Source organism: Clinocottus analis, unplaced genomic scaffold (assembly GCF_023055335.1).
Source record: "Clinocottus analis isolate CAN_PGR_092001 unplaced genomic scaffold, fCliAna1.0.p SCAF_4, whole genome shotgun sequence".
NCBI lineage: Eukaryota > Metazoa > Chordata > Actinopteri > Perciformes > Cottidae > Clinocottus > Clinocottus analis.
The window spans coordinates 12,413,438-12,429,319 of record NW_027176153.1 but is presented as its reverse complement, the minus strand read 5'-3'; the positions used below and the strand labels follow the sequence as shown (position 1 = coordinate 12,429,319).

General features: G+C 38.7%; 2 protein-coding genes across 3 annotated transcripts; one reads left to right on the top strand and one right to left on the bottom strand.

Moving 5' to 3' along the window:
• Positions 1 to 2,196: 2,196 nt before the first annotated feature.
• On the bottom strand, positions 2,197 to 10,282 carry chdh (choline dehydrogenase). Of its 2 annotated transcripts, XM_068598484.1 has the most exons (11): positions 10,238 to 10,282; positions 8,238 to 8,688; positions 7,534 to 7,764; positions 6,564 to 6,730; positions 6,342 to 6,493; positions 5,988 to 6,117; positions 5,703 to 5,837; positions 5,162 to 5,304; positions 4,279 to 4,381; positions 3,590 to 4,028; positions 2,197 to 3,360 (listed from the first exon to the last, which is right to left on the bottom strand). In XM_068598484.1, exons 2-10 carry the CDS (start codon positions 8,657 to 8,659, stop codon positions 3,610 to 3,612), a joined length of 1,902 nt encoding a protein of 633 aa, XP_068454585.1. In that variant the 5' UTR covers positions 8,660 to 8,688; positions 10,238 to 10,282; the 3' UTR covers positions 2,197 to 3,360; positions 3,590 to 3,609. The 2 variants fall into 2 exon arrangements, with proteins under 2 accessions (XP_068454585.1, XP_068454584.1); XM_068598483.1 differs by having other exon boundaries at positions 2,197 to 4,028.
• LOC137801079 (uncharacterized) lies at positions 10,043 to 15,065 on the top strand. The gene is given in 10 exon segments (XM_068598485.1): positions 10,043 to 10,398; positions 10,490 to 10,569; positions 11,190 to 11,324; positions 12,525 to 12,628; positions 12,772 to 12,880; positions 12,970 to 13,008; positions 13,085 to 13,123; positions 13,235 to 13,333; positions 13,759 to 14,033; positions 14,127 to 15,065. Coding segments are annotated over 9 exon segments (1,302 nt in total). The 5' UTR covers positions 10,043 to 10,398; positions 10,490 to 10,499; the 3' UTR covers positions 14,559 to 15,065.
• Positions 15,066 to 15,882: the final 817 nt, after the last annotated feature.

The following is a 15,882-nucleotide window of genomic DNA, read 5'->3' as shown; positions in this document are numbered from 1 at the left end:
GTATCTATATGTATATATATATGTATCTATATGTATATATATATGTATCTATATGTATATATATATGTATATATGTATATATATGTATATATATATATATATATATATATGTATATATAGATATATATATATATGTATATATGTATATGTATATATATGTATATATATATATATATCTATATGTATATATATATATGTATATATATCTATATATACATATATATATATTTCGGTAAGCTGACCTGAGTTCAGGTTTCAGGGTTAAATGTTGCTGGTTGGTACTTGACTTGAAAAGGAAATCACATATCAATGAAAAAAGACTTTGTCCTCAGGCATATCCTTCTGTCTCACATGCACACTGATAAGAGAAATGAACTCTCCCCTTTATAACAACAACTGAGACTAAAGCTACAGCCATTTTACGAACACGGTCACTTTAAAGCACCCTGAACATAAAGATAGTTTTAGGATGAATGTTCCATGTTGCACTTGTTTGCATAGTGACCCTTCACTTTGATCAAAGCCCCTAGAAGACTGTGAGGAGAGACCATTTCATTGTTACCAACTCCCCAAGAATATGCAACGCCTCACATTTCTCAGACCTGCTTGAAACTATTTAAACGTGAATGAAGTTATGAAAATAAGACAAACTGCCTGAGAACATGACTGAAAAACAGCTGGAAAGGACATGTTTATTTATTATGCTGCAGCAGAAGGTAATCAGTGGGACATCTTTCTGTCATCAAGTGAAATAACCTTTTGGACAGCTCTGCTTTCGGGCCATTCACTTCCTGTGAACCCCACATCACATTTTATTGGTTTAACCTGCGCAGCAGCATTTCAACTTAGTGGAATTCCTCGTCAGGTGTCTGAGGGCTTGTTTCACAATGAGTCAGATTATTACAAAGATCTCCAACACAAAAGGGTCCGACTGTCGACATATTGTATATTAAAAAAGCCGCAACAGACAGAGAGGCTTTCCTGACTATATATTAAATCAGTATATTTGTGTTTTTGGAATGAAATGATGTTGCCTTTTATTTATTTATTATTTATTTTAGGATTTAGTTTTGTTTCAACACTAGTGCGTGTACAAGATGTCCAGATGTGTACAAGATGTGTTTCTCTACCACTGCCAACTGTAATAACAACTATTACAAAACAACACTGGGTCATGGCGGGGCAGTCTTGTTTCCCTGAATTTAAATACTATTGTCTCGGCAATGTGCTTGATCTGTGCAAGCAAAGGGCTTGTTCAAATATAAAACCAAAACAAGGAATCATTAAGTGAATTTACACGCACATCGATATTCAATTATTATTCCAGATTCGCCATTTATCTCTTTTTGTAACTTGCTAAAGAAGAGCACACTGTTCCCTGTGAACACTTATGACAAAAGGTTGATGCCAATATTGAAAAGTTGTTTTCTTGCATAGACTTCATAGTTAATCGACACATTATATATATATATATATATATATATATATATATATATATATATATATATATATATACATATATATATATATATATATATATATATATATATATATATATATATATATAGTGGCCAATATTAGCTGATAAAAAAGACTTCTAACTCTATGTAAATTGTGTTAAACTAAGAAAAACTTGAAATATGTTGTTACCAACCTCTGTGACTAACTGGGTTTCAGAGCAATTGTGGCAAAGGATGAATTTGCACACAACTATTTAAAAAAAGATATATATTTAAAAATGCAATCATGTGAAATATTCAATAAATGTCAGCTGTAATTGATCGTAATCTAAATTCTGAGTTCTGATAAGTGATCTGAGACTCAAGTGACCTCAGAGTTTCAATAAAACAGAATCACACAATCACCTCTTTAAAATCACTATATTACAGTTTTGGATTCTACAGACTTTAAAACAACATTTTAGAGTAATTAAGAAGACTTTAAAAGCCATACGACACACGCTGGTAGCAGACATGTGTAGATCTGCTGCATATACATGTCAAACATATTTCTGAGGAGCCAATAAAAGAGCTGCAGTGGATTGTGATAGTTTCTCTGACGGGAGAAACATTCAAAGTAGTACATCAAACAAAAAACTGAAGAGGAAATTCATCATTTAGTGTTCATTTACTGATCTAAGTTTAAAGAACAAAACAATTGAAGAGAATTGGACAACATGACTTTGTAAAGTAGAGTTTATTTGAAGTCATAATAATAATCAAACAGACTGACAGCCAGCAACACCAGTAAAAATAATCATCTGCTGCTTCTTCACAGCACAAGCATCAAACGCATCAACATTTATACTTTTATCTAAAGAAGCACAGTGACAGAAACTACTGACAGCTTTATTTTTTGTACTGGTCCACTTAGCAGATGTCTATGAAATGATAACAATGTATAAAATCTGTATAGTGTTTGTAAAAAGTGAAGATTTCTGCTTTCTATCCATTTGTTGTATGGAAATCAAAACAATATAACTCTATCTACTCTGTAGCACAAGTACTCGTACCTTATAGATTTTGTACCAATGGAAAACAAGAACTCTGTTTTGTACATTTGAATTCTTGACAATGAACCTGCTGAGAATTTTTGTAAGGATCACTGAATAAAGTCATGAGGACAAAGTCAGCACAGCTTCACAATTTGTTTCCAACTATCACGACTAAATTAAAGACATAAAGGCTGTAAGAACTTTCACATCATTTTCCCTTTACAATCAAAGTGTTATTCCTTCATTTGCACACAAACTATAGTAATATAGCGCAATGCTACACATAATGTAAACAATCACTGTCACTGTAATGAAGATACTTAATAGATTAGTGCGAAGCTTAACAAGACATGATTTGAATTCATTCCAGCACTTGTTCATGTCAGTGTTTTAATAAGTGTTATAATCTGATCAGTTATAAACAATACTTCTCTGTAAACATCCACGATACAATAAGAACAAATGTATAAACAAGTGACACTGTGGGTTTTGTACGTGTATTTTACATTAAGAGTCTTTCAGCACCACACTCGCCAGATACGCTGAGCTATCATTTGCATGTATTGCTACTTAAATTAAACAACTAACAGACTATCCTGAACCAAAAGGCAACTACCGTAAAGGCTGTGAGCCATAATACTTGATGATGCAAGTGCAATCCTGTCCAGTCTGCTGTTGCCCGATACCTCTTTCATATTTGCTTCAGCTGTGAGAGAGATGAGGGCCAGGAGGGTTCATATCTTGGAATCTACACGAGTACAGTCAACTTTTCTGAGAAACCATTTCCCATTATGTTCACAGTGCGGTTGCAATTGCTCAGCATGTTCCCCAGCAACCACGTCATGGCATCCTGGAGCACCAGGACTCTAAATTAAAACATTCAGATAAAAATTGTCACATGTTTAAATTAATGTAAAAAGTGTAATTTAAAAAAAAATTGTTGTTAGCCTGTGGCTACACATCTAAAACTTAAATACTACCGTGTGTTCACAAGACAACACGGCATTATTCATGTACAATATCAGATCAAAGGCAAATTGAACAGCTCATGATCCAACACAGAATACGAAGATCACCGTGTTGTGAGCCGTTCACCTGTTACTCGTTCCCTCAGCTCATCGCTGCATGTCGAGTGTCGCAGGTCGGTACACGGGAACCCCCGGGTCAACGAGAGGACGCCGACCCCTGATGATGTCGGCAGCCTTCTCTGCCATCATGATGGTCGGAGCGTTCAGGTTGCCGCTGACGATGCTGGGCATGATGGAGGCGTCGACCACGCGCAGCCGCTCGAGCCCCAGAACGCGTGCACTGGAGTCGACGACCGCCATCGGGTCGGAGGGCGAGCCCATCTTGCAGGTGCAGGACGGGTGGTAAGCACTGTCTGCTTTTTGGCGGACAAAAGCATCAATGTCGGCGTCGGATTGGACCTGAGGACCAGGCTGGACTTCGGGACCACGGAACGGGTCAAAGGCCTTTTGGGTAAAAATCTCTCTGGAGAGTTTGACGCACTCCCTGAACTCCGACACGTCAACATCTGAGAGGAGAGAGGAGATGGAAATACAAAAAAAAAAAGGGCTATATTGTCAGCAGTGTGCCATCCAACCACAATACGTAGTACAAATCTTTCAAATAACAACAATCCCCAAAATGAGACCTTCAGAGGGAATTATCGAAGCAACATATAAAGCAAAGTACATTAAGAAGTAAGCAGGTCTCATTGAAAGTACGCTCTCTCGGGAAACAGTTCTCAAAACCGTTGCTGAAGTTGGTCCTAGACATCTTACCGGTGGAGAGATAGTTTGGCTGGAGGATCGGGTGATCCAAAGGGTTGGCGCTCTTCAGCTTCATCCAGCCGACACTGGTGCTCCTCATTGGTCCAACATGAACCTAAAACACAAACAGAAACACACATCTCTGTGGTATGTTTTGTATTCACTCGAGCGTTCCATTTGTACTGTCCTGGTAAACTTCTTTTTCGTGAGGAGATACTATCTCAATGCATGAGGAAAAAACAACATTATTCATTGTTATTTTCTGCTCTATGAAAACAATCTAAAGTGGGTCAAGTAAAGTGACTGCTCTGTGTGTGTTTTTGACTCGGCCTACATTCAGTAAAACCCTTATAAAGACAATGTTTTTATTGTCTTCTGTAGTCCTACAGATTATACGTAGTATGCCATTTCCAGTATAATTGCTTTTGGCTTCTGCACACATTAACTCATGAAATAAACCCTTTTGTTAAACACAAAAAAACACAAAGCCTTTTGTAGCACTTCAATAGAAGCCTCATATCACACTGTACATACAGTAACTCTTGACTCTTTCCTGGAACGTATCCTTCTCTGGAAAAGGGCCTATAATTAAGGTCAATAAGCCACCTCTCAGGAAAGTTCTGGAAAGCACCTGTTGTTTTATTGAACACCTGAAGCTTTCCATGGAATGATCCATGGAACTGTTAAAACTCTCCTTTGTGTTGTGCATTATGTGCGGGTCTTATCTGATCCGTCATTAATACATGTCACGTTGTTGCAGCCTGTACAAGAGTTCTGTGGAATTTTAAATGACGTACTGTTGACAAATAACAAACACATTCACACTCAGACATGCATATGCCTGTATGACACAGTTAAACCACCCTGAAAGCGCTCATACGCACTAAGCACACACCTGATACGCCTCTATCTTGGATGCAACTCGACCGTGGTCGATGACTTGTGAGGGCAGGAAGTGAAACTGGATGTCGGGGTGTGTGACATGTGGTCGACTGCGGATGAACCCTCCGCTCTCCAAGTGGGCTGTTGCTCCATAACCTAAGGGACAGTTGTCATGGTGCGTTATATGGTGGGACACAGCGCCGTTAGACATGCAGCATCTGTCTTGTCTAATCGATAAACGTAACAATGCCAGATACTTCATCTTCACATTCTGTGAGTTAATCTTAAAATGTGTATGATCTGGCCAGAAAAAAATGAAGCAAAAAAACACATTATAAACAGAATGCAAAGAGGTCATAGTGTTGACATATATTTAAAAAAAAAAAAACTTCTTCAAGTTCATTAACTCTATGATTAAGATACAGAATTTATATGAACCCGTACATGTGTTAATACTTGGCATTGAAGTTTCGTGAACTCACAGAAATCCATTATTTTATAGAACGTTAGGGAGAATGTGTGTTACCACAAGCATGTGTGGATGCTTTGGTTACCAGTGAACCGAGTGAGCCACTCCAGGCCAATCTTAACCATGTGGAAAGGTTTCTGGGCCTTGTACAGGGTGATGGGCTGAGTGCACTGCTGCTGGACGTACAACTCCAAATGATCCTGCAGGTTACTGCCAACACCTGAGAAACCACAGAGACAAGCGGGGAAGACAAAGAGAGGCATAAATAGCACTTGTGTTAAGCATGACACAGGTGTTAATGAATCCCTCTGTCAGTGTGTATTTGTGTTGGATGTGTTCAAATAAAGTTAAATAGGTTTGTTTTAGTTACCTGGTAAGTGCTGAACCGCAGTGATACCGAGTTGTTTCAGGTCATCGGCGTTTCCTACCCCAGACAGCATGAGAAGCTGAGGGGAGTTAATGGCTCCTCCGCTTAATATCACCTCTTTATCGGCAAACACCTGAAGAGAGAAGAAAAAACTAATCATTGAATCAATACTAAAAGAGTCCAAGGATTCATCAAACATTTTGTTCCTGGATAGATTGGATCGAAAAGTAAATTAAAAAAGGCTTGGTTGAGAAAGATCTTCTCAATTTTGTGTGTAAAAAAAAAGAGAGAAAATATATCACCGTCCACAACATAATTATATTTTCCTGAAAGTGATAGTATTTCTATCCGTCTTACCCTTTTCTTTTGTCCTTTCTGTGTGTACTCTACACCCATGGCACGGTTGCCATCAAACAGGATCTTGGTGGTCAGGCAGCGTACCTCCGTCTTCAGGTTAGGTCGACCCAGGACAGGTCTCAGGTAGGCACTGGCTGTGCTCCACCTCTTTCCTGGACAGATTTAAGCAGTGAGATGTGCTCTCAGTTGTTATTGGATATAGGAGTTCATGTTTTCTTTTACCTTTATAAATGGTCATGTCCATCCAGCCAAAGCCCTCCTGTTGGTATCCGTTCATGTCCTCTGTGAAGGGGTATCCTGCCTGCTGCCCCGCCTCAATAAAAGCACGGTGAAGGGGATGGTTGGTCTTCCCTTTGGACACATGAAGAGGTCCGCTGCCCCCCCGGTAACTACAGTACACACATAAAACACAAATTGTATGTGTCACAAAGATATAAATAATTAATAAATGTTATACAATATATATATAATAATACTAAAATGCAATGATCTTTTTATGGGAAATGGTTATAGGTCTTTGATGATCAATATTGCATTAACATTAATTATTTAAATTCGCAGCATTGCTACTTTTCAGAAGACGGCGGTGTTTATGAATTCATGAGATGACATTTGAGTTCAAACACAAACAAATGGACACAATTTGGTGATTCAGTACTAAGTGGAAGCATTATTATGCATCCACAGGAAGCTTTTTCTTCAGTGTTAGATTAAACACTGAAGAAAAAGCTTCCTGTGGATGCATGGCGTGATAATTTCAGTCTCATTACAAATTATGTAATTGTTTTTACATCACTTTTGCCTGTGATACCTACCTCCCCAAATGCTTCCAGCCTAGACAGGTCTTGATTATTCTAGTTATAACAAGCGTGTTAATATCTGAGCTGCCGTCCACCCTCCTCATTTGTATGTGCTGAAATTAGACGGGTGACACATTGCGTTAAACCTTTATTGCTCCTGCAGCTCGTTTCTTTGGGATAACATCGTCACTGTGCCACTAGAAATTTAAATTACATTGCATTTACAACTCAGGATGCATTTTGAAGCATTGTGCGTCTGTGTTACGGTAGCACCAACACCGTCAGATTCCCTCGGTCTATGCAAACTAACATTATTTGAAAGTAGGTCAAAAGGTACCCTAAGAGCATTTGGATTAAAGAAAAAATGGCCAGCAGATATTTTTGTCCGGTACCTGTTTTCTCCCAGCTCATGATACTGAGCTTTCCTAAAATAAGGCAGACAGTGTTCGTAATCCCAGCCCTCGGCCCCCTCCCTTTGCCAGCGGTTGTAGTCTTCAGCGTGTCCGCGGATGTACACCATGGCGTTGAGAGAAGAGGACCCGCCCCAAACCCGGCCCCTCGGCCAGTACATCACCCGGTTGTCCATGTGGGCCTGGGCTAAAGTGTGGTAGAACCAGTTATACCTGAGGAGAAATGAAAACAAATATATACAGCATGGCATCAGATTGGAACCAATATCTGTCTGCTTAGCGGATCTTGACAGTTTAATAATATGTTATTCCATGGAAAATGATATAATATGTCTAAATGCTGGACTAATACATTGGTATACATGTATGTGATATATGGATGATTCATTAGTTAAAATGTAATTATATACATTTATTTTCTTCATTTGTTGTGGCTTTATTAGTCTAAAATAACATAAAATCATAGTTTGACTCAGTAAACTGTGAAGAAATATGCAAGTGAGTGGAATAAACTCTATGAAGGCATTTTACAGTGGAGTTTTAAGGGACTGACCTGTCTGCACAAATGTCTACATTTGTGCAGACCTTATTTGTGTTTCCACACATCTGGGAATGAATGACAAGGTAAACAAAACAGTTTGACACATCAGCAACAAAACATTTGTGAAATGATCCAACTAGTGTACTTGTCATCACAGAGGTTGTAGGTCAACGCAGCCGGCATGTGGATCTTCCATGAGAGTTGTACGTTGCTGAGCAACATGTCCTTAGGCCCCGCCTCCAGCAGCAGCACAGACTCGTGGGCATCCTCACTGAGACGGTTGGCAAGGACGCATCCTGCCGACCCGGCCCCAACAATGATGTAACTGTAGGACGGTGTTTTCTGATTGGCTGTCGTTGAGGAAGTGTTCCTGTTGGCAGCTGTTGTACTAAAGCATTTGTAGTGGTTGAAGAAGGCTCGGGAAAAGCATCGACCCACATTTCTGGTCACAGAGGCAAATTGTGGCAAACGGGTCAACGAGCACCTGCCATCCCTCGTAAATCTCCCTCGAGTCGCAGTCACAAACAGTCGGGCTCCAGTTTGGCCTGACGTGGTCAAAGACAACATCCTGGTTCTGAGAGGGTTTTCTTCATTCACTGTAACCACAACAACACACAGTGAAACTGTAGCCGGGACTCATGCATGTCTAAAAGTACCACCTGTTTGTGTACTGTCCTGATAAGTATGCAAATTGTGGGTTACGGAGAGCCTTTTGGCTGACATGGTATTAATCATTACTCTAACCACACCTTGTCCTTCTCAATGCACACTTTGTAAATGACATGCCAATGAATGAACAAACAGAAATATACTAACTAGAGACAAATACAAGTTGTTCTCCAGGCACTTTGGAAGTAACCCTGCATGTGGAGCCCGGCCTCATATGGTTATATTCTGCTGTTGAGGAGAAAAGTTTATGTTCCTTCACTAACTTCATTGCTCAAGTACCAAATGCGTACATTTTATTTGGGCAAATGGTCTTATGTCTTTTAACCAGAAGGGATGAAGCACTTTGTGCTTTTAGCCTTATAAAGACCCCAAAAAAAATCACACCTCGTCACAACAGTGATAATTGTGCGCAGAGGAACAACTGGACAGATTTGAGAGAAACAGAGAGAAAGAAAAAGAGAGGTTTTCTGTAGTGCCGTTTACTTTATAGAGCAAGTGTAGCCTCGTCATTCAAAACGTGGCCCTCCATAAGTAGGTCAGGACTGTCGGAGCCATATAGCAGCCAGTCCGCAGCAGTTTTACTGATAAGCTGAAATCAGCAAATAGTCTGAAATGTCGATGAAGAAGCTTCTGAGACACCAACACATTCACAGCAAGTGGGAACAAGAAGGTGTGTCCTAGTTTCACTTCCTTAGGTGTTATGGTTAGTCTGAAATACCGCTAAATGTTTACGATTAGAGGCCAATTACGCAACTGTTGGCTCATCGGTGCCTAGTTCATGCTTCTGCGTCAGTTCGACGCACACCCCTACGCCGTAGCCTGACGTGCACCTCCCCAAAATCCTAACTACGTCGACGTTTTTTTTAATGGTCGTACAGACCACCTCCGCAAGCGTCTTCTCTGTCGCCTGCGCTTCAACATTTGCAATATAAGCATTTGCTCTTCAATTTTGACGAGCTCCGACTCTAAAACCCCTGAAACCACGCAGCCACACACACCTGGCGGCATGGCCGTGAATTGCAGAGCGACGCGGTCCCTCGACGCAGAACTTCGAATGCTCAACGCCGTCGACGTGACGCCGTCGACGTGACGCCGAAGCATGAACTAACGGTCTGTCGGTCAGCTGCAGGACCTGCATACCTGCAGCTGCAGTCTGGTCTGCAGGATTAAGTTAAAACACAGTTTAATTTATACAAACGCTCGAGAAGACGTTTAAAGTGTCTGCAAATTCTTAAAGCGGGTCAGGCTGTTGACAGATTTTTTTTCCGGGTCTTAGTTCTCCGTTACGTTTGATTTAATAACACGTTACTACTGAAGTCGTCCGCTGTTTGCAACAGGACGGACACACTTCGCCTTAACTGATACACTTAAGCTCACAAACTATGTTTATTTAATAAACAGAGACGGCGCTGGAGGAGTTTAATACCAACATAGAAGTAAACAACTGGCATAAGCAGCAGGAAAAGAAAACCTTACCTTTTTTTAAACCCTGACACGGGAGACTATGCGTAGTGTAATCGAGTAAAGCTCCAAAGAGCTGGACCACTGCTGTGGGCGGGGCTTAGTGCTATTGACTTAAAAGGTAACGGGACAAATCCAGCGAGTCACTGACAGTCCATTCAGGAGGAGCGCGAGAGGTAACGAGTTACATGCTGTGGGCTGTAAAAGGTGTACGTATCCCATTACTGTTCTTTTCATTTATTATAGTTCTGTTTGTGTTTTCGTCAGGTCAGGTGTGATGATGTGGGAAGCCAGTCTGATTTTGTTCTGCTATTTTGTGGCCCAGGTGACATCAAAAGAAATTGTAAGTTATCGACTTTTACAACTGAGCCATTAATTAATTGTTATTTGCAATTAAAGTCAATTAAGTAATATATTTATGGGATTCCTTGCAGATAGTGGAATGTCGTCGTGAATCTCGTGGTATGTGATTTATTATTTATACTCTGGATGAGGTCTGACCTCTAATGTTAATAATAGTAGGGCTGGTTTTAAAGCCACTGTGGCTTTTACTTAAAAAACTATGTGTGTTGGCCAATGCAGAGACTAGTCTTCTCACCTTTGTTGTAGCCTACTGTTGATTTATTATTCATTTTGAAAGCTACCAGCTTTGCCTTTTGGATGAAAATGTAACACTTGGATCATAAAGCAGGATGAAACACGTGGAAATTACCTCTAGATATAGCCCACCAGATTAAGAAATAAAGACCAACAAATATAAAGAGATTTGAGGTTTATTTGAAATGTCTGCCTGAAATTCAATAAAATCTTTAGCCAAGCAGGTGGCTCCAAACTCCAAATAAACGTGAATAATGTTTTTACCTTGAGCATTACACAACTGGAAGTACAATAGGCTTACCCTCCAACAGCAGAATTATCCGACAATGAGTACATTTCCGAGAATAATAACATAGGCAACAAATTATAGCACCATTGTTTGTTTTTCCAGATTTCCCTCCTTGCAGTAACACCACTCCGTCTGTCCTGGCAGACCTGAGAGTAGACCTAGTGACAGTGGGAGAAAAAAATATGATGAACATAAGCTGGGCAATCAACATTGATGGTAAGATGCATTTTTATAAAAAAACACTTGTTTTCTATAAATATAGTTTAACAAACACTTGTGTGGGTAATTCACTGACATGGCATCTTCAGAATTGACTGAAAAACATTTAAAAAAAAATAATAAATACAATACATAACTTTATTCATTATTATTCATTATCTGAAAACATCAAAAGTTTATATATACTGTAATGTTTATCAAATAACAGAGGAATTTTACACTCCAAAAACACTCTTTTCCTCAAACAGAACTTTAGTCTGGTTGAGGTGACACTGCACTCGACAAACCGTAAAAACGTTTATATGGAAATATTGTAGCTGGTACACACTCAACATATAAAATAAAGACACCCAAATAGATTTTTTTAAGGCAGTGCACCCCAGAAGTATTATTTGTATTTAAAAGCATTGTGGAAAGTGTTGGTCAATACCTGCCATGGTACATCAACAGAACACAAATGCCTTGACTATCTATAACAATAATAACAATGATAATGATTATAATATAAAGACTACTACTACTACTACTACTCCTACTACTACTACTACTACTACTACTACTACTACTACTACTACTACTACTACTACTACTACTACCACTACTACTAATAAGAAGAAGAAGAAGAAGAAGAAGAAGAAGAAGAAGAAGAAGAAGAACAATAAGATTACTATAAATTAAAATCCCAAACTGTCATGTTGATTGTCATTTTAAACAACACTACTAAGTTATAAATCCCTATAATCATATTTTTATATGATCAGTCTTGTGATTGTTTGACCCATACGTCCACCCCGAGTTTGCATCTCCCCAATGGTAGATAAACATCAAATCCCGTTTTTATTTTATTTTTTATTGATAATTGAAACACAATAATAGGACACAACGTTGCAAAGATAAAACAACAACAATTTTGTGTGTGTACAATACGTTGTTGTGTGAAAGGGTAAACAGGAGATGAGAGAACAATTAGATGGTATTTACACTATATATATATATATATATATATATATATATATATATATATATATATATATATATATATATATATACATATATATATATATATATATATATATATATATATATATATATATATATATATATATATATATATATATATATATATATATATATATATAATTTATACAAACTGTCTTTAGTTATACAGGGTGTCTGACATTTTCTGTCTCTTTGCAGCTAGTAATAAATACCTGACAGACACCCGGATCTTTATTATGGGGGAAGCCGCGATCTACTGTAAATACAATCCAGTGTTGTCTGAGGCAGGCATCCGTGGATCAGTGCAGGCATGGAATCTTTCCTACAACATTGCTGTGTTTATGTGTTTATTCTGCTCAACATGAGTTTGAAATGACAGACATATGAGAGGTTAATGCAATGACTGTCTTTTCAAATCTAGAAATGGTTTCATTATTTAGTCGAGGCAAGCTATGGCTTCAACAGCATCCAAGCTGCCAATATGCCATTGCCTCTGACAGAGAGTGTAATCTCTTACAAATTTTTCACAATCACAATCCCTCGCCCAACACAACGTGAGTAGTTTTTTTATTCTACACTTCCTTTGATATGTTATACTTTCATTTGTATATAAGTTAAATGTTTAAACTTTGTCTTTTTTCAGGTGTCACTCGAAAGCCTACAGCAGTTCCTACTGGTGAGCGATCTTATTTGCTGGTACATGTGTGTATTTAATGTACAGTAAAAAGATGGGAATAATTCTGTCTTTAACAATTCTTTTTTTTAACATTTCACTGCAGCCGAGGTCCCTACTTCAGGTATGCAGCATTCCTTAAAGCCATGCAGTACAATCACAATATAATTACAAACTAAAGTAAAATGGGGAATTTGTTTTTGTATATTTTTTGTGTATTTCTTTGACTGTGCAGAAGGCGCTGACCCTGGTAATGTCAACTTCACCAGCATAGCCTTGGCCGTGCTTGGAGTACTGGTCGGTTTGATGATAATGAGTTCCTGCTACGTAATCTGTAAATACAACATTTTTTATTCATGCATTTAGTTGGGAGAGGACCTTGTAGGCACTGAAATTGCAGATGTTGAATAGTAAAAGACTTAAGACAGATGCACAGGCTCACTCGCCAATCTTGTATACATGTGTTGCACCTTTCCTCAGTCAGAAAGCTACTGGTTTCAAATATTTTAAACTTTCAAAGTTCTTCCAAAACCAATTTACAGGGATCTTTCTGTCACATTTTAAAAGGAGCTCAGCTTTATCACTAGAAGTCTTGTACTCTGGAAAGCAAAATGTGTCCCCTGCTAGATGTGAAGATTGGATGAAAGTACTGAAATGTACCACAAACAAATTCAGAAATCCCCTCTAGGTCATATGAAATCTTTGGCACTGTGCTGAAGACATCTAACCCCTACTTTCCAATGACTTCTTACTCTCCAGATAAACAATATGGCACCAACGTTGCGAGCTCATTGGGTTTCAAAAGGTTGCCTACATCTCTCATGGCTCCTGTCCCAGTCCTTCTGGTGTACCCTGCTGAGGATTCAGCCTTCCAGCAGGCCGTGGTGGCCCTCACAGAGTTCCTGCAGTGGTACGGCGGCTGCAGTGTGGCTGTCGACATGTGGCAGCAGAGGAAGATTGCAGAGCTCGGGCCAATGCGCTGGCTGGCAGAAAAGGCCAAGAATGCACAGCGAGTCCTCATCATCTGCCCAAAGGTAGATTGTAACTTACATGTAATATTGATCAGTTTTTACTTGCCGTCCACTATGAGTCATTTAATAATAAATATAAACCCTCTCTTCTCTCAGTCCTCTTCACTGCCCAGCCACTCTCTTCCCAACCACGCCTTTCCAGAGCCTTCAATTCCAGCTTCAGCTCATGACCTTTACCCCCTGATTCTCAACATGGTGGCAGGCCATGCAAAGAGGGGCAGCGACTTGGCTAAATTCTGTGTGGTGCAGCTGTGCGAGGAGAGGGACAAGAAGTCGAGTAACCTTGCACTGGAATTGAGGTCCTGCAAAAGTTTTCGTTTGATGAAGGACTTGAACAAGTTGTGCAGGAGTCTTCATGCTGAAAGTCAGGATGATAAGAAGGTATCAGATCTGATCTTCAGACCACGGATTTCCTGCAGTGAAAAGTGTTCAGTGAAGTTAAGAGAAGCTGTAGAAAAGCTAGGAGGACATCAGCCAAACATTTCCAGAATAGCAAAACCATTGACATCTGTAGTTACCATTGTTTGAATCTTTCATAACGCTCTCTAAAGTGCTTTTACATGGATCTATTTTATTCTGTGAATGGCATAGACCTATGCTTATTTTGGTAACCAAAACACTGATTTGGTCACTGCAAGGTGGATACTTGTCTCTGTGTTTTCCAGCACTGTTTTTGTAAACTGTTTTTTCAACCCCTTACATGCTGTGTTTGTGTATTATCTGTCAACATTATCATCATGCATGAATTGTAAACTGATGAACACTGGCACAAAGGACAAAAGAAAAGAAAAGCAGCAGACACCTTTTTTTCCTTCTTATTTATGTAACAGATTTAAGAAATGTATTTGTTGTGTTTGGCTATTTTATTTTATGAATCTGCAGTCCTTACACAGCCTATAAATTGAAGAGAGAGATGGTTGCTATGGGTAAACTCATGAATCATGTGAGCCTGAATGGGATTAACACACAGTTCATACACAAACTGTATGTCAGGGAATAAATGAATAAATAAACTATCCTACTGGCAATAGGCCAAGGGGCCCAGTAGTCCTGGGTCTTTCTCAAAAGCGGGGGTGCCCCAATGTGTTTTTGTTTTTTCACTCCTTACTCAACTCACTCGACATAGCTGTTTTACTGCTACAAATTTACATGGTCGGCAAAAGAAGCACATGCTGGTGGTTCATTTAAAAAAAACAGCAAAAATAATCAAGGTTAACAGGCTTCAAACATGAATGTTTTAAGTGGCTATTATTTTGGATCGTTCTTGATCATATGTCAAGCTGTTGTAACGCAACTGTACTTTGTCAAAACTGTTCCAAAGTTAACATGCTTTATGAGAGTCATGGCTTGAAGACTTCTGCACGTCAATATTAACTCATAGTCTTACTGCCACCTATTGGGGAAACCATGTGAATTTGGCCTAAAAATGAAAAAAAAAATAGTATGGACAAATAACACAAAACCGAAGATGGCCGACTTCTGGTACAGTTTAGAGCATTGTCCCATAAGAGTTTTTTTTAAGTTTATAGTACAGTTACATACGCCTCCCAAATTTAGTATTTCTATGTCAAACGTACTGCGAGGGCTGCTTTGTGGAAATTCGGTATACGTAGGTTATAGGTAGAAACTTAATGCTAGTATATTCCTATACTAAATTATTATCAATTAAATCAGATACCTAATTTGATATAAAGAAAAGAAATATATATATATATATATATATTATAATATAATAATTTATATATATATATATATATATATAATTTTATTTTAAATACATACATTGCATTCACACTTCAACCCTCAAATTTTTTTTTTTAATTATAAACAATCCTTTTAAAAACCAAAAATG